We start from the raw sequence: 27883 nt of genomic DNA on the forward strand, positions 1-27883 counted from the left end.
GTACAGCAGTAACTCCTATTTCAGTCCACAAAGGGTTAAAGCCGTATTGTTGCAGTGGTAATGGTGTACATGGTGTCTACACATTTATTTATTTATTGAGATACAACCCTTCGAGCCACACCACCCCGATTTAATCCCAGCTTAATCAGGGGACAGTATACAATACAATAAACCAACCAACCAGTATATCTTTGGACATACCAGAAAACCAGAGCACCTGCAGGAATGCCACGCAGTCACAGGGAGAACATACAAAGCCCTTACGGGCAGTGGCAGGAACTGAACCTGATCACTGGTGCTGCTACGTGCTGCGTTAACCACTACACCACCGTGCCACCCATCATTGACTGCAGTTCCCTGCCTGGTGCAGTCTGAGCAGATCCTGGGTTAGAGGTTCCAGGCAGCCTGATAGGTGTGTCCAATGAGCAGGTCCCTGGGATTCATCCTTTCACCCGTTCTGAGCCTTTTCCCACCTGACTTCAACACACTGGGAGAGGAGAAGGACGATTGTCCTCAGTGTGGTTACCAGAACTTGTGACCACTTTATTAGGTACACCTGTACCCTGCATGTTAATGTAAAGATCTAATCAGCCAATCACGAGGCAGCCACTCAATGCATAAAAGCATGCAGACATGGTCAAGAGGTTCAGTTGTTCAGACCAAACATCAGAATAGGGAAGAAATGTGATCGAAGAAACTTTGACTGTGGAATGATTATTGGTGTTGGACAGGGTGGTTTGAGTAGATCATGCACAATAGTCTCTAGAGTTTACAGAGAATGGTGTGAAAAACGAAAACAAACCATCCCGTGAGTGGCAGTTGTGTGGGTTGTTGATGACAGAGGTCAGAGGAGAATAGCCAGACCGGTTTAAACTGACAGGAAGGCAACAGTAACACAACAGAGATGTGCCGAAAAGCATCTCTAAAAGCACGACACGTCAAACCTTAAAGTGGATGGGCTACAGCAGCCATGAACATACACACAGTGGCCATTTTATTAGGTACAGGAGGTTTGTAATAAAGCGACTCCTGGGTGCATACAACACTAATTGGCATAAATGATCATAAACACAAGAGTTGTTGGAAATCCAGAATGACACACAAAATGCTGGAGGAACTTTACAGGTCAGGCAGCGTCTATGGAGGGGAATAAACAGTCAATGCTTTGAACCACCGAGACATTTCAGTCCTGGTGAAAGGTCTTGGCCCGAAACTTCGACTGTTTATTCCTCTCCACAGGTGCTGGAAGAAATGGTTATTTCTGCGGGAGGAATATTTGAGGCACCAGAGTCTTTCCAAGAGGCTGCAGGAGCTCAGTATCAATGTTTCTGAGTGAAATGTTTAAAATGGGCATGGTTAGGCTCCATTTTTATGCTTTGATGAATCCACTCCCTTGCGGGCCAAGGGCATCTTATAAAGAAACTGTAACTCCTCTGTATGCATGACTGGTAGGCTGTCCTTGGGAAATGCATGTATTGTGGTAACATATCATCCATCAGAAGGAAAAGGCCAGATATATGTTCACAAATAGATACAACTGAGTGTTTCCTTCCTACCGAGCAGCACATTTCAACGTCTGGTCCCTACTCTCCTTCAGAGTCACGTGTCAAGGCATTAACACTTTCCACAGAATTTCAGCTAGATTTGACTGTGCGTTCAGAATCAGAGTCATAAACAGGCTTAATATCACTGACACGTCATGAAATTTTGTTGTTTTGTGGCAGCAGCACATTGCAATAGATAATCATGAAAATACAATAAGAAGCATATATATATGTGTAATGAAATAGTGCAGTAGATTCAGAACACAGAACATGGGACAGTAGAGCACAGGGACTGGCCTTCCAACCCACGATGTTGTGCCGAGCCAATTAAATTAGGAATTAATTGGTTCACTAAACTAATCCCTCTGCCAGCACGTTGCCCATATCCTTCTATTGACCTCACGTCACTGTGTCTATCCAAATGTCTCGTAAAAGTCTGTAATAAATCTGCCTCTCCCACTAGCCCGGACAGCACACTCCAGGCATCCACCACCCCCTGTGTAAAAAACTTGCCCCTCCCTTCTCCTTTGAAATTACCTCCCTCTCACCTTAAAGGTGTACCCTCTGCTTCATTTTGTGACCTCAATGTACAAAATGCACTTATTATCAAAGTATGTAAACCGTATACAACATTCAGATTCATCTCCTTATGGGCAGCCGCAAAACAAAGAAACACAATAGAATCCACATAAACCCCACACACCAAAGACGTCGAACATCCGATGTGTGAACAAAGAACGAATCATGCAAACAATAGAAGTAAACAAATAATACACAGAACGTGAAACGCAGAGTCCCTGGACATGAGTCCGCAGCCACACAGCCAGTTCAGTGCTGAGGTGTGTAAAGCCCCTCAGAGCAGTGGGCTCAACACCTTTTTTGGGTCTTCCGCAAGAGATGGGGAGAATATAAATTTCACAGCAACAGTTCCACGAGTCTGACCCTTCGAATGCCTTTCTGTTAGTATTCTAGTCGTCTCGGGCTTTGAATGTCAACGAAAACAAAACCATGAATGTGCGCAGTGATCTGCATTTCATTTCCCAGTGCCCGCACTGTTCTAACAGAGATCTCAACTTTCCTTTACAGAGCCTCAGCTTAAAGGCATCGTAACCAAGTTGTACAGCAGACAAGGCTTCCACCTGCAGTTACAACCAGATGGCGTTATCGATGGGACGAAGGAGGAAGGCAGTAGTTACAGTAAGTGTCACCAGTATCAGCTGGGCGTGAGTGGGCTGCAATTGGCACATTTCAACTCTTTTGTTTTAAGGAATTCAGAGTATTTCAGATGGAGATTAGTGCGAGCCGCTACTCCCTGCGAGGTGTCTATGTATCTATTTCTCCAGTTCCTGTGGACCATTTGGATGTCTGTAATACTTGTACGTTTTGTGCGTGGGTTTCGTCCGGTTGCTACGGTTTCCTCACAGTCCAAAGAAGTACTGGTTAGTAGGTTAATTGGTCATTGTAAATTATCCTGTAATTAGGCAAGGGTTAAATTGGTTGGTTGCTGGGCAGGGCAGCTCGGTAGATGGCAGGGTATGTTCCACACTCTATCTCTAAATAAAATAAAATAAAAAAATATATCCTTAGTGGTGTGATCCCCCTCCCTCCTTTATATTCCAAGCTCAGTCAGTGGAGCCTGATTTGAGAGAATGTTATTGTAGTAACGGACTGTTTGATTAACATTGGAGTGCCACCTCAGAGTCAGAATCAGCTTTAATACCATTGCATACACCGTGAAATTTGTTAATTTAGCAGCAGCACTACAATATAGAAAACAATAAATGAATTACATTGAGGGTATATATGTATATTAAATTGTTAAAATAAAATAGCAGTGTCAAAACAGAAATAATAAAAAAAAGTGAGGTAGTGTCCAAGGGTTCAATGTCCATTTAGGAATCGGATGGCAGAGGGGAAGAAGCTGTTCCTGAATCACTGAGTGTGTACTCTCAGGCTTCTGTATCTCCTCCCTGATGGTAACAGTGAGAAGAGGGCATGCCCTGGGTGATGGGGGTCCTCAAAGATGGATGCCACCTTTCTGAGGCACTGCTCCTTGAAGAGGTCTTGGATACTACAGAGGCTAGTACCCATGATGGAGCTGACTAATTTTACAACTTTCTGTAGCTTCTTTTGGTCCTGCGCAGTAGCACCCCCCCCCCCAATGCCAGACAGTGATGCAGCCTGTCAGAATGCTCTGCACGATACATCTGTAGAAGTTTTTGAGAGTCTTTGGTGACAAACAAAATCCCTTTAAGCTCCTGATGAAATATAGCCGCTGCCTTGCCTTCTTTATAGCTACATCAATATGTTGGGACTAGGTTAGATCCTCAGAGATCTTGACACCAAGAAATTTGAAATTGCTCACTTTCTCCACTTCTGATCGCCCTATCAGGATTGGCGTCTCTTTTATCTGGGGACATTCATTCAGATTTATTTGTCACATGTGCATCACAACTTTAGTACTTTATTCCCTACAATTGGAGAGTGAGGGGAGATTTGATAAAGGCATACAAAATTATGAGGGGTATAGATCGGGAAAATGCAAAAACTAGAATGAGAGGTCGTAAGTTATGGTGAAAAGTGAAATGTTTAAGGGGGCCGCTCGGTGCACATTGAAGTGGGGAATGACTTGCTTGTGCAAGTTGTGGATGTGGGTTAGATTTCAACCGTTACAAGGTTTGGATAGGTACATGGATGGGAGGGGTATGGAGGGCTGTGTCTGTGTGCAGGTTGATGGGACTAGGCATGTTAATAGCTCAGCACAGACTAGATAGGCTGATGAGCCTGTTTCTGTGCTGTGGTGCTCTATGACTGTATGAAAGATGCAGTGAAATGCGTGGTTGCTGTTAATAACCAACACACCCAAGGAAGTGCTTGGGGGGCAGACGACACATGTCACCACACATTCTGATGCCAACATATTGTGTGCACCATGTTCCACAGAACTACACAAGCAGCAAGAACAAAACAAGACACCAACAGCAAAGCAAACCCCTTTTCCATCTCTCCATTCCTCACATGCCCAGAGAGGAATCCTGGCCTCCAATCCTTGTCCACAGATTCTCAGACTCAAGGATATCAGGCCTCCAACTTGGTATTTCATCCCAGGACGCATTGTGAATCAGCCAGTGATTCTATAACTCATTCTGTAGAACGCCCTACAAACATTCTGTGTCTCCGTACCTATGTAAAGTTTCTTCCTTCATTCAACAATGTTGTCTTACTAATGTTTAGTGAGACTTTAACAAAAAATCTTGGACTGTATTTGGATGCATTTGCCAAAATTGTTGCAAGTTTTATTTTCTGAAATGCTAATTTCAGCATCTCAAAAATCAGCTTTTCTCTAGACAGTCTGGATTTGGTCCCGGTAACATCCTTATCAGATGGTATCCTAAACAATACTATAATATGATCACTATATTTACTCAGTGGCTTCCTTATCCCCTGTACCTAACAAAGAGCCCACTAGGTGTACGTTTGTGGTCTTCTGCGGCTGTAGCCCAACCACTTCACGTTTCGACATATGCGTTCCGAGACGCTCTTCTGCACACCACTGTTGTAACGTGTGTTTACTTGAGTTACTGTTGCCTTTCTGTCAGCTTGAAACAGTCTGGCTACTTTCCTCTGACCCCTCTCATTGACAAAGCATTTACATCCACACAACTGCTGCTGACTAGATGGTTTTTTCCTGCACATTCTCTAAAATCTAGAGTCTGGTGTGCATGAAAATCCCAGGAGATCAGCAGTTTCTGAGATACTCAAACTACCTAATCTGGCACCAACACAATCATTCCATGATGAAAGTCACTCAGATCACATTTCTTCCCCATTTTGATGTGTTGTCTAAACAACAGTTGAACCTCTTGGCCATGTCTACATGCTTTTATGCATTGAGTTGCTGCCACTTGATTGGCTGATTAGATATTTGTATTAATGAACAGGTGTACAGGTGTATTTGCTAAAGTGGCTACTGAGTATTTTCCCTGTTTGTACTTTTCTCTGTTTCGTTCTCCTTTACTTAGTTCACATGAAATTCTCATTCCTTTCATCGTACAGAAAGGATGCATACACATGTCCGGAACATGATTCCTTTTCCTATATTTAACTCAAGTATAATAGAAGGTTGTTGGAAACACTCAGCAGGTCAGGCAGCATCTTTGGGAAGAGAAACTATTAGTGTTTCAGGTCAGGGAGCCAGTCTGTCACTTTCAGAGAGGTGTTGAACTCAAATCCAGGGGTATCATTTTTATGCCAAAGTTGTTGCAACCTGTATTATGTTGTGTGCACTACATTGAATTATATTTTGTTACCTTATTTATGGTAATATTTTGGTTTATTTGCTGTGTGTGTATATGTTTTGTGGGTGCATCGTGGTCTGAAGGAATGTTGTTTCATTTTGTTGCATATATTTATTGCAATAAAATTGAACTTGAACCTGAAAGGATAGTGAGGGCAAACTCGAATGGAAATTTGGAAGGGGAATTTGTGAAACAGAAAGTAAGTTATAACCATATAACCATATAACAATTACAGCACGGAAACAGGCCATCTCGGCCCTTCTAGTCCGTGCCGAACTCTTACCCTATCCTAGTCCCACCGACCTGCAATCAACCCATAACCCTCCATTCCTTTCCTGTCCATATATCTATCCAATTTAACTTTAAATGACAACATCGAACCTGCCTCAACCACTTCTGCTGGAAGCTCATTCCACACAGCTACCACTCTCTGAGTAAAGAAGTTCCCCCTCATGTTACCTCTAAACTTTTGTCCTCTAATTCTCAACCCATGTCCTTTTGTTTGAATCTTCCCCACTCTCAATGGAAAAAGTCTAACCACGTCAACTCTATCTATCCCCCTCATAATTTTAAACACCTCTATCAAGTCCCCCCTCAACCTTCTACGCTCCAAAGAATAAAGGCCTAACTTGTTCAACCTTTCTCTGTAACTTAGGAGATGAAACCCAGGCAACATTTTAGTAAACCTCTTCTGTACTCTCTCAATTTTATTGACATCTTTCCTATAATTCGGTGACCAGAACTGTACACAATACTCCAGATTTGGCCTTACCAATGCCTTGTACAATTTCAACATTACATCCCAACTCCTATACTCAATGCTCTGATTTATAAAGGCCAGCATACCAAAAGCTTTCTTCACCACCCTATCCACATGAGATCCATCTTCAGGGAACTATGCACCATTATTCCTAGATCCCTCTGTTCTAAAGCATTCTTTAATGCCCTACCATTTACCATGTATGTCCTATTTTGATTAGTTCTACCAAAATGTAGCACCTCACATTTTTCAGCATTAAACTCCATCTGCCATCTTTCAGATGGAGTTTAATGCTGAAAAATGTGAGGTGCTGCATTTTCTAATTGTCCTATATCTCTCTGCAAGTTTTGAAAACCTACCTCATCATCCACAACACCACCTATCTTAGTATCATCTGCATACTTACTAATCCAATTTACCACCCCATCATCCAGATCATTAATATATATTACAAACAACATTGGACCCAGTACAGATCCCTGAGGCACACCACTACACATCGTCCTCCAATCTGAGACACAGTTATCCACCACTACTCTCTGGCGTCTCCCATCTAGCCACCGCTGAATCCATTTTACCACTTCCATGTTAATGCCTAACGAGTGAACCTTCCTAATAAAGGGGTATAAAGTAAAGGAATGGGACCATATGGGTACTCGTTAACCACCGGCCTCATCGCGCCACCTCTTTACCCTTACTGCGCACTGTCAATCTGCCCATCAACCACACGTGCCCCCCCACCCATTTCCCCTCCGCTCCTTTCTCTCCTCTCCTGTCAGGTTCCGTCTTCTTTCGGCTCTTTGTTACTTTTACCTTTTACTGTACCTCCAGCTTCTTACGTTTTTCCCAATGCTATAAAGCTAGAAGATGCAGGAGTAATATTAGGCCATTTGGTCCATCGACTCTGCTCCACCATTCCACCATGGCTAATTTATTATCCCGCTCAACACCATTCTCCTGCCTTCTCCCTGTAATCTTTGACACCCTGACTAATCAAGAACTTATCATTCCCCACTTTAAATAAATCCACTGACTTTCCTCCACAGCCACCTACAGTAATGAATTCCACACTTCCTCCCTTCCCCCTTCCTCAGCTGCCTATCACCACCCCCTCACCTGGATCTACCTATCACTGGTCACTCTCACCCCCTATCCTCCCCCATCCTTTTACATTGCCTGTCTCCGCTCCTTCTGTCCAGTCCTGACCCCAAACGTGTCTCTCCATTTCACACCACAGATGCTGCCTGAGCTACTGTAGCTCCTTGCTGTGTGTCTCCTTCAAAGGCTTAGCGTGTGAAGGGCCAGGTGCCCTCCTTCCATGCAGTGAAGTGTGAGAACAACCTGACTGAATGGATAAAAGCATGGTTTAAGGTGGAGAAAGTAAATCTGTTTTGATTTCAAGCTGTGGTATATTGCAGCCTGGTTTATATGTGAAGTAATGTATAGTGGCAGAAAAGAGGAAATGCAATTGAAATTCCATGGGAAGAAATTGATTCATTATCAAATTCCAGTTCAAGTTTAATTGTCATTCAACCATACATGAATACCCATGCATACAGCCAAACGAAACAGTGTTACTCCAGGCCAAGGTGCCACAGGCATACGCAGTACAAAGCACATATAGCTCATATAATTATAATGTTTTAGCAGTAAACATACAGTCACAAATAATGAATAAACTAGCCCAAGTTCCTGAAGGTGATTGCCTGTAGATTGATGGTGCATTGGGATATTGTCAGCAAGAACGAGCTCGCAGCAGTCTGCAAAATCCATTTTTACCAATCGCACATCACATTGATAGGTTCTGATTGTGTGAATGTAAAAATTCAAAGATCTTTCTGTGAAGTTGGTTATATCCTCTGCAATATGGTAAACAGTGACACGATAGCATAACGCTTTACTACACCGGCAACCCGGGTTCATTTCCTGCTGCTGTCTGGAAGGAGCTTATACATTCTCCCCGAATGATGTGGGTTTTCCCCAGGGGCTTCAATCTCCTCCACATTCGAAAGATGTATGTGTTAGGGTTAATTGGACATGTGGGTGTAGTTGTGTAGACCCGTTGGGCCTGTTACCATGCCAAATCTCCGAATCAGAACCAAGTTTAATATCACTGACGTATGTCATGAATTTGTTGTTTTGTGGCAGCAGTGCCGTGCAATACACTGAAAAATGTGTACATTATAATGAGAGCAAAAATAGTGAGCAGTGAAGCTTAGTGAGGGAAGTTGAGGGGCTTAGATAGGGCAGATGGAGCAATGGAGGATGAGAGGTGACTTGACAGATGATCAGAGGTATTGAGTGGACAGCCAGAGACTTTTTCCCAAGGCGGAAATGTCTACTGCTGGGGGTATAATGTCTAATGCCAAGGGTATAATGTCTAATGCTGGGGGGTATAATGTCTAATGCTGGGGGGTATAATGTCTAATGCCAGGGGTATAATGTCTAATGCTAGGGGTATAATGTCTAATGCTGGGGGGTATAATGTCTAATGCTAGGGGTATAATGTCTAATGCCAGGGGTATAATGTCTAATGCTGGGGGGTATAATGTCTAATGCCAAGGGTATAATGTCTAATGCTAGGGGTATAATGTCTAATGCTGGGGGGTATAATGTCTAATGCCAGGGGTATAATGTCTAATGCTTGGGGGGTATAATGTCTAATGCTGGGGGGTATAATGTCTAATGCTGGGGGTATAATGTCTAATGCCAGGGGTATAATGCTAGGGGTATAATGTCTAATGCTGGGGGGTATAATTTCTAATGCTGGGGTTATAATTTCTAATGCTGGGGGGTATAATGTCTAATGCTGGGGGGTATAATGTCTAATGCTGGGGGTATAATGTCTAATGCTATGGGGTATAATGCTAGGGGTATAATGTCTAATGCTGGGGGGTATAATGTCTAATGCTGGGGAGTATAATGTCTAATGCTATGGGGTATAATGCTGGGGGGTGTAATGCTAGGGGTTATAATGTCTAATTCTAGGGGGTATAATGCTGGGGGTATAATGTCTAATGCTGGGGGGTATAATGTCTAATGCTAGGGGGTATAATATCTAATGCTGGGGGTATAATGTCTAATGCTGGGAGTATAATATCAATGCTGGGGGGTATAATGTCTAATTGTAGGGGGTATAATATCAATGCTGGGGGGTATAATATCTAATGCTGTGGGGTATAATATCAATGCTGGGGGGTATAATGCTGGGGGGTATAATATCAATGCTGGGGGGTATAATGCTGGGAGGTATAATGCTGGGGGTATAATGTCTAATGCTGGGGGTATAATGCTGGGAGGTATAATGCTGGGGGTATAATGTCTAATGCTGGGGGTATAATGTCTAATTCTAGGGGGTATAATATCAACGCTGGGGGGTATAATATCAATGCTGGGGGTATCATTGATGGAATGTAAAAGGGAGAATGTCAGACGTAGTTTTTTTTTGCACAGAGAGTCATGGATGCATCAATGCTCTGCCGGAGTGGTGGTAGAGGCAGATACATTAGGGATATTTAAGAAACTCTTAGATATGTGAATGGATGATAGAAAAATGGAGGGTTGTGTGTGTGGGATGGAAGGGTTAGATTGATCTTAGAGCAGGTTGAAGGGTTGGCACAACATGGTGGGCCGAAGGGCCTGTTCTATGTTGTGCTACTGTATCTATATTTGTAAAGAAATGTCTTTTGCATTTTTGTTTTGAAGTATTTATCTCACTGCTTACCGACTTTAGCCCATCACCACGACTGGGTACTGTATAGGCTGCTGATAGCAGCTCACCAGAGTCCTCTGTCCTGGACCAGGCTTTCCTTCCTCTCCGAGGGATGAGTCTTCTGAGCCTCTGTGTTTCCGTAGCTCTGCATTTTTATGGGATGGGGTTGCTCGCCCTTGCCCAGCCTCCTCCTTTCGCATCTGGGCTTGCAAACGTTCATGTTAAGTACATATCTCAGCTCCTTTCGCAATCTCTGAATAAAGAAAACAACTTGATTAAAGACAGGAGCTGGTGATTAGGATTGTCCAAAGCTCATCAATTCATTATCTCTGATGTCTGCAAACAGCATCCCAGTGTAGAGTGAATGCAAGAGTTCCACAGTGTATCTGGGCATATTTACAAAGAGGAATAATCCCCTCTTCAAATTGTAAGTAAGAAGAATATATGACACTTTCTTTAAAAATGCATTAGTAAATCTAAATTGGTGGCTAAAATCATAGATATTAATTTCGAAACTGAGACTTGCATAAAGAACAATTAATCTGCTCTGTGAAACCTTGACCTAGAATAATTAACGTAGCTGGATTTGGATTATTTATTATCAATATGGGAGGGCTGCGGAGGCCAGCCAGTCATATTAACATTTAATATGTTCATATCTAATTCATTTCCACATTTTAATGACGGGTATAAAGTAAATGACTTGACACCTTGCTCAAGAGAATGAGATGGAGCATTTACACGGGTGATTTAAGCTTTCCATGTGATCACATCACAACAGTTGTGAGTTTTTATTTTGACATTTCTCTGCTTATAGGTCAGCGGAATTGCATTTATCCTGCTGCAGTTAATGCAGGTAATGGCAGTCCTTAAATTTGCGTTGCCAGTGAGCCTCTGTGATGTGGGAAAATATGATTGCCATGGTGATTGCTTCCAGAGACTAGGAATTCTGCTTCTTGCTTTTCCCACAGTTTAATTAGATAAAATTCAAACGCCCACACAGTGTTGACAGTGCAGGCGCAGCTCAGACACAGAAAGCATATCTCTCCCTTCCTCACACTGCACCGACTCTTCAGCAAAAGTATCTGTCCTTCCCTGACAGGGTCTCAGCACCCATGTCCTTAGACCGCAGCATTTCTCTTCTCCGTGATAGCACTGGACCCACAGGCATTCAGGACTTTTGACAGGAGAAACACACAGTAAATGCTGGAGGAACTCAGCAGGTCGGGCAGCATCTATGGAGGGGAATGAACAGTCGCCGTTTTGGGCTGAGACCCTTCAACCAGACCATAAAGAAAGGGGGCAGAAGCCAGAATAAAAAGGTGGGGACAGTGGAAGGAGGACAAACTGGCTTTCTCCCCTTTCCTTTCCAGTCCTGATAAAGGGCCTTGGCCCAAAATATGGACAGTCGAATCGAATTAAATTGAATTGACTTTATTCCTTATATCCTTGAGGAGTAAAAACCTTTATGTTATGTCTCTGTCTAAACGTGCAATGTGCAATCATAGAAATTTATAATAATTTATAATGAATAGAACAGTCAATGTAATATAGAGTACACTCAAATCAGTGCGAGTTCATCAGTCTGATGGCCTGGTGGAAGAAGCTGTCCCGGAGCCTGTTGGTCCTGGCTTTTATGCTGCGGTACCGTTTCCCTCTCCATAAATGTTGCCTATCATGCTGAGTTCCTCCAGCAGGCTGCGTGTGTGTTGCTCTAGATTTCTAGTGTCTGCAGAATCTCATGTGTTTTTGACAGGATCAACTGGGGAGGCACTTGAGGGACTTTAATTTTCAAGACTCCCAGGAATGGAAGTGATTGGATATTCTGGATAAGGAAGCACCCAAATCTCCACCCTACCAATGTCATGATTCCAAAGTTCTGAACTACAAATAACATAGGGGAGGAAACCCAGTCTCACCCATCCACCCCCAGCCACACTGACTTTGTCCAACATTTATGGTGGTCGTACATAATCTGCGACCTAACTGCATGCACCCATGTCTATGAAAGTATTGTAAATGGAAATTAATAAACACCTGACTCAATAATGTTTGCTACTTGACAGAAAATTCCACGCTTCTGCTCTGCCAGTGTAGAAGGATAGGAATGAAGACATATGACATGCTTGACTTTATTAGTTTAAGAACCATATCACAACTTTATAAAACATTGAAATCAGAAACCCATATTTTATCACTTGGGTACCTCTTTTACCTCCTGTTTGTAATAAAGTGGCCACTGAGTGTATTTTCATGGTCTTCTGTTGCTATAGCCCATCCACTTCAAGGTTCGATGTATTGTGCGTTCAGAATTGCTCTTTTGCACGCTGTTGTTGTTGTTCCTCTCCATGCCTTGAGGCACACTGTGGAGCATCCTTGCTATTTCTTTACCATTTGTCTGTTTTTTACGAGGCCAAGTTGTTAGCTTGATGCCAAGCCCAGCACAGATGGAAAGTGTGCAGTAGCCAGTCGGATTCGAACCCAGAACCACTCACCTTGAAGTCTATTGGGGATGCCACTACACCACTGTCTGGCTACACCACTGTTATAACACAGTTATTTGAGTTACTGTCGTCTTTCTGTCGTAACTCTTTCTGGCCATTCTCCTCTGATCTCTCTTACTAAAAATACATTTTTGCTCACTGGACCTATTTTGTTTCTCTCACCATTCTCTGTAAAATCTGGAGACTGTTGTGCATGAAAATCCCAGGGGATCAGCAGTTTCTGAGATATGCAAACCACCTTGTCTGACATCAGCAATCATTCCACGGTCAAAATCACTTAGATCACATTTCTTCCCCACTCTGATGTTTGGTCTGAACAACAACTGAACCTCTTGACCACGTCTGCATGCTTTTGTGGACTGGGCTGCTGCCACCTGATTGAATGAGCAGGTGTACAGATGTACCTGATAAAGTGGCCCCTGAGTGTATGACTTGAGATTTGTGGTTTTGCAGGTGTAAAATTACTGTAAATTGTAAAAATATATAAGTAATGCGAAAAACAGGGAATGATGATGTAGTGTTCATGGAGCATTCAGACAGCTGATGGTGGAGGGGAAGAAGTTCTTTCAGAATCTTTGAGTTTTGGTTTTCAGACTCGAGTATCTCCCCACTACTGTTAGAAACAAGAAAAGAGTATGTCCTGGATGGCGAAGCCATTAATGATGGGTGCTGCTTTCTCTTGAAGATGTGTTTGCTGGTGGGGAGGGTGATGCCCAGAATGGAGCTGGCTGAGTTTACAGCTTCTTGCAATCCTGAGAACTGGAGCCTCCACACCAATGCAAACAGTCGGAACACTCCCCGCATCTGGAGCATTGCATTCCGTTCTGGCCGCCCCATTATAGGAAGGATGTGGAGGCTTTGAGGAGGGTGCAGGAGAGGTTCACCAGGATGCTGCCTGGATCAGAGGACAAGTACTATAATGAGAGGCTGGACAAAATTGGGTTGTTTTCTCTGGAGCAGCAGAGACTGAGGGGAGATCTGATCGAGGTTTATAAGATAATGAGAGGCATTGATAGAGCAGACAGACAATAATGTTTTCTCAGGGTTGAAATGTCTAATACCAGAGGACATGTATTTAAGGTGAGGGAGGGTAATTTCAAAGGAGAGGTGAGGGGCAGGTTTTTTCCTCAGTGTGTGGTGGGTGCCTGGAATGCACTGCCAGGGGTGGTGGGAGAGGCAGATACATGAGGTTTATAAAAGTATGAGAAGCATAGTTGGACAGTCGATGTTTCATTGTAGGGTTGAAATGTCCAATGTTAGAAAGCATGTGTTTAAAGGAGATGTGTGGGGCAAGTGACAGTGATGTGTGCATGGGATGTGCTGCCAGAGGTGGTGGTGCAGGCAGATATGAGAGAGATGTTTATGAGTCTTAGTATGATGGGAGTGACCTGCTGTGGGGTTTGAGTATGATGGAATACATTTCTCTTCCTGCTATAATTGCTATCACAAATAAGTACTCCTGAGTCCTGATGCAAGGTTTAATCCCAAAGTATCAGCTGCCCCTTTATCCAATCTTCTTCTGCACATTGTTTGTTCGTCTTTGTCTGTAGTATTTCATTGACTGTATTGTGGTTCTTTATATCTACTGTGATTGCCTGCAAAAAATGAATCACAGGCTTGTATATAGTGAAATACATACTTTGATAATAAATTTACTTCGACTTTGAACTTTGAAGATGAACATTGTAAAGAGTGGAGGGATATTGTTCCCGATGTTGGGGAAGTCCAGAACGAGGGGACACAGTTTGAGGATAAAGGGGAAGCCTCTTAGGACCGAGATTAGGAAAAACTTCTGCACACAGAGAGTGGTGAATCTGTGGAATTCTCTGCCACAGGAAACAGTTGAGGCCAGTTCATTGGCTATATTTAAGAGGGAGTTAGATATGGCCCTTAAGGGATCAGGGGGTATGGAGAGAAGGCAGGTTCAGGGTTCTGAGTTGGATGATCAGCCATGATCATACTGAATGGTGGTGCAGGCTCGAAGGGCCGAATGGCCTACTCCCGCACCTATTTTCTATGTTTCTATATTTCTATATGACATATAAGACATAAAACATAGGAGCAGAATCGGGCCATTCGGCCCATCAAGTCTGTTCCACCATTGCATCATGGCTGATTTACTATCCTTCTCAATCCCATTCTCCTGCCTTCTTCCTGCGATCTTTGACGCCTTGACTAATCAAGAACCTATCAACCTCTGCTTTAAACATACCCAATGACTTGGTTGTCCACAGATTCATCACCCTCTGGCTAAAGACATTCCTTATCACCTCTGTTATAAATGGACATCCCTCTATTCTAATGCTGTGCCCTTTAGTCCTAGACTCACCCACTATAGGAAAGATTCTTTCCACAACCACTCTGTTGAGGCCTTTCAATATTCAATAGGTTTCAGTGAGATCCCCCTCATTCTTCTAAACCCCAGCAGGTACAGGCCCAGAGCCATCAAACACTCCTCATATGTTAACCCTTTCATTCCCAGAATCATTCTTATGAACCTCCCCTGGACCCTCTCCAATACCAGTGCATCTTTTCTTAGATAAGGGGCCTGGAACTGTTCACAATACTTCATGAAGCCTCACCAGTGTCTCATCAAGCCTCAGCATTGCATCCTTGCTCTTATATTCTAGTCCCCTTGAAATGAATGCATTTGCCATCCTTACCACTGACTCAACCTGCAACTATCCTTTAGGGACCCTGCACAAGGACTCCCAAGTCCCTTTGCAACTCTGTTTTTTGAATTTTCACCCTGTTTATAAAATATCTACACCTTTATTCCTTCTGCGAAGTGCATGACCATACACTTCCTGACATGATATTTCATCTGCTACTTCTTTGCCCATTCTCCTAATCTGTCTAAGTCCTTCTGCAGACACCCTGCTTCCCCAACACTACTTGCCCCTCCACCTATCTTCGTATCATCCGCAGTAACAAAACTATCAATTCCATCATCCAAACCATTGACATAACAAGAAGCGTTCCCAATACCGACCCCTGTGGGACAACACTAGTCCCTGGCAGTCATCCAGAAAAGGTCCTCTTTATTCCCACTCTCCTCTCCTATCAGATTCCTGGATATGGATCACGTGCAGGCAGAAGGGATCAGTGTAATTAGGCATCATTAACTTGATTAATTGACAGAACATCATTGGCCTAAGGGGCCGTTCCTGTGCTGTATTGCTGTCTATCTCTATGCAGAAGCATTTTCCTGAAAGGCCTTTAGACTCTCCCTCCTAATCCCAGAGTCCATGACCAGCAGAATTCAAGGGAAACACTATAGCAGGGCTAAGAGTAGAACAGGAGATGTGTAGTTATCTCCCAATAAACACAAGAGATTCTGCAGATGCTGCAAATCCAGAGTAACGCACACAAAATGCTGGAGGAACTCAGCCCATCAGGCAGCATCTGTGCAGGGAAGTGAACAGTTGATACTTTGGGCCGAAACCCTTCATCAGGACTGCAAAGGAAGGAGTGGATGCCAGAATAAGATAGTGGGGCAAGGGTATGGAGGACAAGTTGGAAGGTGATAGGGGAAGCCAGGTGGGTAGGAAAGGTGAAGGGCTGAAGAAGAAGAATTTCCTAGTGGCCAACTATTTTAATTCCTATCCCCGTTCCCATTTTGACATGTCGGTCCATGGACTCCCCTTTTTGCCATAATGAAGCGACTCTCAGAGTGGAGGAGCAACACTTCATATACCATCTAGGTAGCCTCCAAACTATCGAATTCTCCTTCCAGTATTTTTCCTCCCCCTTCCCTCTTCTTCTATTCACTCTGGCCTCTTTATTCCTCTCCTCATCTGCCTATCACCTTCCCCTGGTGTTCCTCTCCCTTCCCTTTCTCCTATGGTTCACTGTCCTCCTCTATCAGATCCCTTCTTCTCCAACCCCTGACCTTTCCCACCCACCTGACTTCACCTATCACCATCTAGCTATCCTCCTTTTCCTCCCCTCCCCACCTTCTTATTCTGACATCTTTCCCCTCCCTTCCCAATCTTGAAAGAAGCTCTCGGCCTGAAATGTTAACTGTTTATCATTTACATAGACACTGAGTTCCTCCAGAATTTTGTGTATGTTACACCTCTATCAAGTAGCTCGCTCAACCTTTCCTCATAAGGCAAAATTTCTAATCCAGGCAGGATCCTGGTAACTCTTCTCTGCGCCCTCTCTAAAGCTCTCATATTGGTAGAATGTTCATTGTGAAACTTCTGAATTCTAATCATCTGCAGATTTTGAACATTGTCAGTGGAGCTAGGTACGATTATTAAGGTGCATTAAGGAGAGGATTGGTCCTGTGAGAAACTGGTAGGGAACACCACTCTTTAACACACCCCCACCCCTCCAGCCCAGTCAGAAAGGCAACAGTTCATGGCGGACGCTGTCTTTTTGAGGCATTGCCTTTTGGAGAATAGGAGCTGGCAGAGTTTGCAACTTTCTGCAGCTTTTACCGATCCTGTGTAGTTTCCCCTCTAACATTCCTCTATATACAAGGCACAAGTCAGGAGCATGATAGAATACTTTCCCTTTGTGGGTGGGTACAGCTCCAAAAACCCTTGAGATACTCAATATCACTCCTTCCAGAGCAGCCCATCTGATTGGAGCCACCATTCTAAACATTAATCCCCCCACCACTGCTGTCCAGTGGCTGCAGTGAAACAGTTATAAGGTGCACTTTGGCCACAACCTGTGTTATGAGATAAAATCATGGACAACTGGCTGAGGAGTTCTTCAGAAGGTTCCTTCCGGACTGTCTTGTCTGCCACTGAGAAGACCTCCTCAGGCTGGCCCTGGTTGTTTGGGGTGTGGATCTTTTTGACAGAAGTGAGGAACGTGTGGAGTACTCAGATGGTTATCAATCTCCTGAACCTTTTCTGCCTGAAGAGATTTTGGAGGCATTGCTGATGATCTTTCAAGAATCAGTAGATTCTGGCATTGGAGAGAGTCCAGAGGAGGTTCACGAGAATGATTCTGGAAATGAAAGGGTTAACATATGAGGACTGCATGATATCTCTGGGTCTGTACTTGCTGGAGTTTAGAAGAGTGAAGAGAATCTCATTGAAACCTATTGAATATTGAACAGTCTCGACAGAGCGATGTGGCAAGGATATTTCCTGGAGTGGGGAGTCTACAGTCGGACCAGATGGCACATCCTCAGAATAGAGGGACGTCCCTTTAGAACAGATGGTGGTGGTGGCATCCGTTAGTCTCGCGAGACCGTGGATCTGCGCCTGGAAAGTCTTGCTTCAGTCTGTGTTAGAGCAGCGACTGTTGTGGCTGTAGAGTCCCACACGGGAGTGACAGTCTCGGCTGCATCGACTGCACTTGAAGGCGCTGTCCTCCGGTGTTGTCTTGGTGCTGTTTTTCCGACGAGTGCGCTTTTCTTCAGCAGCAAGCCTCAGCTTCTCTTCTCCTCTTTTTGGACCTCTGCGTAGTCCCAGCCTCCAGTGAGAGCAATCGCTTGCGATGTCCTCCCACCTCTCGACATTCATTTTCATGTCTCTCTTGCAAACGTCTTTGAAACGAGGATGGGGCCGCCCTTGTGCTCTCTTGCTGGAGGCCAGTTCCCTGTACAGCAGGTCTTTCGGGATCCTCCTGTCTGACATGCGGTGTACGTGGCCCAGCCAGCGGAGACGGCGTTGTTGGAGCAGGGTGAAGAGGCTGGGTATCTGGCCGTGGGCCAGGACCTCATTGTTGGTGACTCGGTCAGTCCACGTTATGTCCAGGATGCGTCTCAGGCTGCGAAGGTGGAAGGCATTGAGACACAGCTCTTGTCTGGAGTAGACGCTCCAGGTCTCGCTGCCGTAAAGCAGTGTGCTGAGGATGCAGGCCCTGTAGACTACAACTCTGGTGTGCGTCGTCAGCTTTCTGTTCTCCCAGTCTGTCAGCCTGGCGAACGTTGAGGCTGCTCGTCCGATCCATCTGTTGATCTCGAGGCCTAGGGAGAGGCTGTCCGTGATGGTGGAGCCAAGGTATGTAAACTCGTGAACTATCTCCAGTTCGTAGTTGTTAATGGTAATGGCAGGGGGTACTCAATGCCTTGGCCCAACATGTTGGTTTTCTTCGGGCTGATGGTCAAGCTGAAGTCCTGGCAGGCTCTTGAGAAGCTGTCCACGAGGCGTTGCAGTTGCTCTTCAGAGTGTGTTGCCAGTGCCGCGTCGTCTGCAAACAACATGTCCCTGATGAGTACTTCACGAACCTCGGTTTTTGCCCTCAGCCGGGACAGACTGAACAGCCTTCCGTCCGATCTGGTGTGGAGATAGACACCATCAGTTGATGATCCAAAGGCGTGCTTCAGCATGACTGCGAAGAAGATGCCAAACAGGGTGGGGGCAAGCACACAGCCCTGCTTCACACTGCTGCGGATGTTGAAGGCCTCCGAAGAAGAGCCGTTGAACTGAACGACGCCCTTCATGTCTGTGTGGAATGACTGAACTATCCTGAGGAGCCTCGGGGGACAACCAATCCTGGCGAGGATTTTGAACAGGCCGTCTCTGCTCACGAGGTCGAAGGCCTTCGTAAGGTCAATGAAAGCGACGTAGAGTGGTTGTCTTTGCTCTCTGCATTTCTCTTATAGCTGTTGAAGGGAGAAAATCATGTTGATTGTGGAGCGTTCTGACCTGAAGCCGCTCTGAGACTCGGGATATACCCTTTCGGCTATTTTCTGCAGTCTGTTCAGGACCACGCGGGCAAAGACCTTCCCAACGATGCTCAGCAAGGAGATTCCCCTGTAGTTGTTACAGTCGCTTCTGTCCCCTTTGTTCTTATATATAATGATAATGTTGCAGTCTCTCATGTCTTGCGGCACTGCTCCCTGTACCCAGCACTGGCACAGCAGTTTGTGCAGATGGTTTAGCAGGACGCCCTTTGCTCATTTGATGGCCTCTGGTGGAATGCCATCCAATCCTGGTGCCTTCCCAGTGGGCAGGCTGTCGATGGCTTTACTCAGCTTTTCGGCAGTCGGCAATGCATCAAGTTCCTCCATGACAGGCAGGCATTCCACGGCATCTAGCGCGCTGTCCAAGATGCTGTTTTCTCTGGAGAAGAGTTCAGAGTAATGTTCCACCCATCTCTCCATCTGCTTGCCTTTGTCATTGATGGTCTCGCCTGTTATGGTTTTCAATGGTGCTGTCTTGCTCTGGGTTGGCCTGATGGTTTTCTTGATCCCCTCGTACGCTCCACGGATGTTGCCTGTGTCAAATGATGACTGAATGCATTCGCATAGTTGTAGCCAGTAGTCATTTGCACAGCGTCTGGCTGTTTCCTGGGCCTTGCTTCTTGCTGTACTTAGCACTTGCAGTGTTGCCTGGGTGGGGCGACGTTTGTGCTCTAGTAATCCTCGATGATGGGTGAGCTTACTTGAGCTCGCTTCAAACCAGTCCTGTGTCTTGCCCCATTTCTTCCCGAAGGCTTTGAGTGCAGTGCTGTGGATAGAGTCCCTGAGAGAGTCCCGTCTCTGCTGAGCATCTCCTGGTGGGTCTGCAAGGAGAGCATCCTCCAGTGACTTGATGGACTCTGCAGCTTTGTCTGGGTGTTGTGTCTTACTGGCATCGATGCGTTGCTTGCCTGGAGACTTGGCGCAGTGCATCTTCTTTGGCTGAAGTCTGATCGTGCAGCAAACCAGAGAGTGATCAGATAAGGACAAACCTATTCAGCCAAAGGGTGGTGAATCAGTGGAATTCATTGCCACAGATTGCTTGGAGGCCAAATCATTGAGTATATTTAAAGAAGAGTTTGATAGGTTCTTGATTAGTCAGGGCATCAAAGGTTACGGGGAGAAGACAGAAGAATGGGATTGAGAAGGTTAATAAATCAGCTATGATAGAATGGTGGAGCAGGCTCATTGGGCCAAATAGCCTAAATAAGCTCCTATGTCTTATGTCTTCTGATTTCCTTTCCTTTGAGATGTTGGAGCTTCTGGTCCAGCAGCATCTTACACTCACTGTTAGTTAGCTCCTGAATCTCATGGCTGTACTTGTGAAATTGAAAGCAAGAGTCATACAGTGTAGAGTCAGGGAGATAGGGAACGGAAGCTGGCCTATCAGCCCACCAAAACCAGGTGTGCTATCAGCTACCCATTTACTCTAATCCTACCTCAACCCCATTCTTATTCAAAGGTTCAAAGGTCCAATTTAGTGTCAGAGAAATATATACGATATACATCCTGAAATGCTTTTTTTTCGCAAATATCCACGAAAACAGATTGCCCCAAAGAATGAACGACAGATAAATGTAAGAACCCCAAAGTACACCCCCAGCTCCCCTCCCTCCCATGCGTAAGCAACAGCGAGCAACGATCGCCCCTTTCCCCACCGGCAAAAAGAAGTAAACATCAGCACCACCACCGACCACTCAAACACGAGCAAATCAACAGCAAAGTCACAGACTTGCAGTTACCCCAAAGACTTTGCGTTACACCCAGCATTTGACATACCGCAGATTCTCCCTAATAAGAGAGAAAGAGGTGTCTCCATTTTTCCAGCAAGCAGGGAGATATAACAAACAACTCACTGGTTTATGATGTTAAAAAGTCCATTACGTTGCTTTTTTCAAGCTCTGTGCCCGAAGATCGTGAAGATCCCAGGTCTTCAGGCCCACAGCAGATATCCTGACTCCCCCAATGACACACAGGTCTCCTGTTGTGACATCGAACCCCAATCCACCCGTCTCCAGAGCCCCAAGATCTTAGGCTTCTGAATTTGAGCCAGACTCTCAGGCCGTACCCCTGGCGTGCAGAACAACGGCTAGTCCTGAAACCCCGAGAACGGGTCCCATTCCCACAAAGAACCGAAGTCAGCGTGTAACTCCAGGTCAGGGTATTCAAAAGAGCCCTGAAAGGAAAAAATAAAGATATTAAAGATGGAAACAGAGCTGTTTCCGAAGATGTAACCAAAGGAGTCGCCGTTCAGTGCCACCTTAACTTCGCTGCCCGCATTCTGAACATTAGGGTGACCCAGTAGTGTGGCCATTAGCGTGACACCATCACAGCTCGGGACATCGGAGTTCAGAGTTCAATTTCAGTGCCTTCTGTAAGGAGTTTATCTCTTCACCCTGTGACTCTTCAGTCGGTTAATAGCCCTGTGTAAATTCTCCTCTGATGAGGCTAGATTGGAGGGCTGCTGGGCAGTAAGGCTCGTAGGGTCAGGAGGGCTTGCCTGCAGTGCATCTATCAATACATTAAATCTCTTCCCAGTTACATACTTGGGGCAATTTGTAGCGGACAGTTAACCTCCCGGCCTGCTCATCATTGAGTGGCACGGTACCTTAGCAACTATATTAACGGTATTGTAGCGCTGGTGACCCGGGTTCAATTCCCACTCCTGTCCGTCAGCAGTTTATACGTTCTCCCGGTGGCTGCATTTACTCCCTCTGGGTGCTCCAGTTTGCTCCCATATTCCAAAGGCGTGCAGGTTCGTGGGCTAATTGGTCACATGGCTTATTGGACCAGAGGGGACAGTTACCACGCTGTTTCTCTAAATAAAATGAAACTGAAATGGGAGGGAGCCGTTGCTCTCAGAAGAAACTGACGTGCTCACAGCGAGCGTACAAACTGTACTCAGACAGTACCTGGGCTGAGGGTTGAACATGGCTCTCTGGTGGTGTGAGGCAATCATTCTGCCAGCTTCACCACTGTGCTGCCCAGTCTTTGCCAGTGGATGTGAGGCAGCCCTGGCATTGTGACTGCACAACTCCTGACTGGAGAGTCTTGGGATGCTGGTGAGGCACTGACTGAGAGGTTCAAGTTCCAACCATACATGTACAGTATATAGCCAAGCAGAACAGTGTTCCTCCAGGTTCAAGGTCCAAAACACATTACCAACAGCACACAGCATACTGCACATAGCACATAGTATAAATAGTTATCACTTCAGAAAACATACAGCAACAAAAAAGAAAAAAATTACCCCAAGTCCCTGAGCGGCATGACTGTGAATACCTCACTGGGAGCTTACATTAGAAAACCCTTGTTAAGACCTAACTAATCACTGAAGTTTTAAATATTGATTTTCTTGTGGCAGCATTGTTTTGGGGCTAAGTTGATGAGGATAACAGAGCAGGTTAGATAGTCATAGTCATAGTCATAGTCATAGTCATACTTTATTGATCCCGGAGGAAATTGGTTTTCGTTACAGTAGCACCATAAATAATTAAATAGTAATAGAACCATAAATAGTTAAATAGTAATATGTAAATTATGCCAGGAAATAAGTCCAGGACCAGCCTATTGGCTCAGGGTGTCTGACCCTCCAAGGGAGGAGTTGTAAAGTTTGATGGCCACAGGCAGGAATGACTTCCTATGATGCTCTGTGCTGCATCTCGGTGGAATGAGTCTCTGGCTGAATATACTTCTGTGCCCAACCAGTACATTATGTAGTGGATGGGAGACATTGTCCAAGATGGCATGCAACTTAGACAGCATCCTCTTTTCAGACAGCACCATGAGAGAGTCCAGTTCCATCCCCACAACATCACTGGCCTTACGAATGAGTTTGTTGATGCTGTTGGTGTCTGCTACCCTCAGCCTGCTGCCCCAGCACACAACAACAAACATGATAGCACTGGCCACCACAGACTCGTAGAACATCCTCAGCATCGTCCAGCAGATGTTAAAGGACCTCAGTCTCCTCAGGATGTAGATCAGTCCAGTAGTCAATGGTACCTGCCTTGGCGTGAGTAATGTAGATTAGTTGTGCTCTGCATCAGATGTTGGGATCATTTAACTACCATTTCTGTTCCCTTCTACTTGGCTTTGGAAAGTGTTATTCACACACTTTACACGTGGGATGCCTTCCCTACTTCATCTATGCCAATTACATCTTTCCAGAAATTCTTAGCACTGATTTCAAAGTTCCTTGGTTGACATGCATTGGTTTTGTTTTTCTTTATTGACAAACATATCAAGACACAGTGAAAAGCTTGTCGTGCATATTGTTCATACTGATCAGATCATTACACAGTGTGCTGGAGTAGAACAAGCTGAAACAATAACGCAGAGCATAATACAGTACAGCACATCAGGAGCGAGATGGAATATGTCTACTTCACTGAATAGATGCAGCTATTCATCTTTCTGAGGGGTTAAATGGTTTGAGAAAATAATAAAAAAATGTTTTTTTTAAAAGATGCATGTCTGCAATAGTTGGTGCAATGTATGTGGTTGAAAACCACAGATTAATTAGTCAATTTGAAGAGTGAAATGTGTGTCTACTGAGAAATTAAATGCTTCTCCTCCTTCCAGTGACACTATTGATTGTGTGTTTGGAGATACATTCATTATATTATAGTTTCTGTTTTTAATAGTGGAACATCCGGCTGGTGTAGCACAGTCATAAATTACGCAGTAGCCACGGAAACATAGTGGCATTTCAGCTAAGAGTGTTGAAGTTCAGAGATCCGTCCCGACATCCTCCCCATGGAATACCTGAATTTTCTCCACTTCCTCCAGTTTCTTCCACACTCCAAAGATGTACTGATTAGTAGGTTAATTGGTCATTGTAAATTGTCCCATGATTAGGCTAGGGTTAAATCGGGGGTTGGTGGTGATACAGCTCAAAGGGCCAGAAAGGCCTGTCTCAATAAACAAATAAATGAACAAATTTATCGCTTCACTGTGATTTGGACAAGACAGATTTTGGTGTTGTGCAGTTATGCCTGTAGATGGATTTATGGATTAGATAAAGACAAACAATCGATGTCAATAACTTGAGAATATATGGGGATTGAGAGTATTATAAAGACACAGTGTCAGAGTTATACAGCAGGGAAACAGGCCATTCGGCCCAATTCATCCATGCTGACCAAGATGTCCATCAACTGTTTGCCTCCCACTGGCCCATATCCAAAGTTCAAAGTACATATACATCATCATAAAGAACCCTGAGATTCATTTTCTTGTGGGTGTACACAGTAAATACAAAGAAACACAACAGACCAATTGAAGACTGCACATAAGACGGACAATCAATCAATGTGCAAAAGACAACAAGCTGTGTAAATACAAAAAGAAAAAAAGGAAAATGCTGACAAATAAATAAACAATAAACATCAAGAACATGAAATGAAGAGTCCTTGAAAGTGAGTGCATAGATTGTGGGAACAGTTCAGTGATGGGGTGAGGGAAGTTGAATGAAGTTATCCTCACTGATTCAAGAACCTGTTCCTGAACCTAGTGGCGTGAGTCCTGAGGCTCTTGTACCTTCTTCCTGATGGCAGCAGTGAGAAGAGAGAACAGCCTGGATGGTGGAGATCCTTGATGATAGGTTCTACTTTCCTGCGACAGTGCTCAATGGTGGGGGGGCTTTACCCGTGATCATGGGGAAGGACACAGCGACATTTTGCAGGTAGCTTACATATCCCTCTAAATCTTTCCTATCCTTGCACTTACGTGAATGCCTTTTGAATATTATTGTAAATGCCTGAGCAACAACTCCTCTGGCAGCTTGTCTCTATATGTACCAGCCTTCATGCGAAGAAGTTGCCTGACAGATTTCTTTAAAATCTTTCCTCTCACACCCCAAACCTACGACCCCTAGATTCGACTTCCCTTTCCCTGGGAAAAAGATTGTGACCATTCACGCTGTCTATGCCATTCATGAACTTATACGCCTCTACAGAGTCTGTACTGGGTGGCGGGGTGGAGATAGGTCCCTACCAAAGGAGGTGTAAGGTGCTCCTTAGGTCACCCTCAGGCAGGGTACAGCACCAGCTTAGACCCTCCACCACCCCCCCCCCACCCCACCCCACGATCAGGGTCACGTGAAGCCAGGGGAGTAGCTGGTACGGATCACAAGTCCTGCTTATGTGATCACTGACACCAGGGAGATGATCTCTGAAGAGTTTTAATAATGGCTGGGGTCGCCCATCATCTTGTAAAGACACTGCCCAGAAGAAGGCAATGGCAAACCACTTCAGAAAAAATTTGCCAAGGACAATAATGATCATGTGTTATACGACACAGCACATAAAGATGATGATAATGATAAGGTCACCTTTCAGACTCCGAGATATAATGTCCTAGCCTGCCCAATCTGTCCCTCAAACACTGCCCATCGAGTCCAGACATCATCTTCATAAACCTGCTTTGCATACTTTGCACTTTATTGACATCTTTCCTATACCAGGCACAATAGATTCTGCAGATGCTGGAAATTCCAGTAGTTAACCTTCTTATTTCTTCTGCTGCATTTCGCTTCCCCCTGCAGAACATCATCCCTCTTCATTTGTTCATCAGTGGAATATGATGAAAATATTCAAAGGTCAATCCCAGAAAGTCATTTGTCTGTTTCAAACAAAAAATTAACTTCACCAAATCATAAACTTTGTGTAGCTTAAAAATATCATGTTACCTGATCTGGGATCACTTCAGACAGTTTGATAGAGAAAATCAAACCTTGAAGCATATTTGCTCCACCTGCAGGAGGCAGAATCTCCTGGAGAAAATGATTTTGATTCCAATCCCCATTCCAATTCTGACATGCTGCCCCATGGCCTCCTCGTCTTCCAGAATGACGCCACCCTCAGGTTGGGGGAGCAACACCTCATCTTTCATGTAGTCTGTTGCCTCTAGCCTGTTGGCATGAAAATCAATTTCTGCAACATCCAGTGATTATTTTCCCCTAGCCCCTTCACTCTGCTTCAATTCCCCACTCTGGCCTCTTATCTCTGACCCTCACCTACCTATCACCTCCCACTGATGGCCCTCCTCCTTCCCTTTCTCCCATGGTCCACTGTCCTCTTCTAGCCACCTATCTCACCTCCCACCTTCTTACTTAATCCCTCCCTCCCCCACTCACCTAGCTTCACCTACCACCTTTTAGCTTGTCCTCCTTCCCTTCGGCCCATCTTTTCATTCTGGCTTCCTCCTCCTTCATTTCCAGTCCTGATGAAGAGTCTTGGCCCGAGGCATCGACTGTTTATTCATTTCCATAGATGCTGCCTGAACTGCTGAGTTCCATCACCATTTTGTGTGTTGTCCTATAACAGGATGACTGAATCTGAACACAATATTCCAGCCTTGGTCTCACCAATGCCTTGGCAAACTGCAACCTAATGTCTAAACTCCTATACTCAGTGCCCTGATGATGAAGGTCAATGTGCCAACTGCACTCTTCACCAGAACATCTACCTGAGCTCCCACTTTTAGCCAATTATATAGTTGTAGTACTAATATATAGTACTTTGCTCTGTGGAATTGATTTTCTTTGGGGAAAAAAAAGAAATAGAGTAAAACCAGAATGAAGTGAAATAAAATGATAAAACATTGGAATAGAACCAGGCCATTTGGCCCATCAAGTCTGTTCCCCCATTCCATCACAGATGATTTATTATCCCTCTCAACCCCATTCTCCTGCATTTTCCTCGTAACCTTTGATGCCCTGACTAATCAGGAACCAATCAACGTCCACTTTAAATATATTCAATGACTTTGCCTCCACAGCCATCTGTGATAATGAATTCCATAGACTCACCATCCTCTGGCTAGAGAAATTCCTCTTCATCTCTGTTCCAAATGGAAGTATCTCTGTTCTGATACTGTGCCCTCTGGCCCTAGACTCGCCCACTGTAGGAAACGTCCTCCCCACATCCATTTTGCTGTGGTGCAGAATTGATAAGGTATGATATGGTGAGATAGAGTGAAGGTACAAAAATGCCAATGTAGACTGTAACACAAGAAAATTACAGTTGCATGCGGGATTGCAGATAGTAACCATACAAACCTTAGCAAGAAATCTGTTAGCAAAGTGCAGCCACTGGCCAATGTCCTTGCTTTTCACTAACATACAGTACTTCTTAGTCAACATAGAATAAACGCAAAGCTACTGTCAATCCTCATCAAGATGGAGAGAGACATAGAATTACATAACCTATCTCCAATTGTCATTTGATCTGCCTCAGTTGTCCTGTTGCTCATTTGAAAACCTGAAGGATGTTTTGTGGAATTGTCTCTTTAGCCGTATATATGCAGATTTCGGAAATGCTTCTGTGCAGGGTGGTGTTTCCTTAATTAGTTTTTAACGGTTTGCTCATTTCACTATTTGTACTTAGTTTTCTGTTTCATTGGAAGGGGCATC

The 27883-nt window shown here is 44.6% G+C and overlaps 1 protein-coding gene across 4 annotated transcripts in view; it reads left to right on the forward strand.

The window, feature by feature from the left end:
* fgf13a (fibroblast growth factor 13a) overlaps nucleotides 1-27883 on the forward strand; it is a 471224-nt gene that overhangs the window by 318255 nt on the left and 125086 nt on the right. For all 4 annotated transcript variants that reach the window (XM_072271062.1, XM_072271063.1, XM_072271064.1 and 1 more), the window contains one exon: nucleotides 2631-2741. In XM_072271062.1, the coding sequence (XP_072127163.1) occupies nucleotides 2631-2741 (111 nt within the window). The remainder of the gene's footprint in view (nucleotides 1-2630; nucleotides 2742-27883) is intronic.

The sequence above is a fragment of the Mobula birostris genome, chromosome 10 (genome assembly GCF_030028105.1).
Source record: "Mobula birostris isolate sMobBir1 chromosome 10, sMobBir1.hap1, whole genome shotgun sequence".
Lineage (NCBI taxonomy): Eukaryota > Metazoa > Chordata > Chondrichthyes > Myliobatiformes > Myliobatidae > Mobula > Mobula birostris.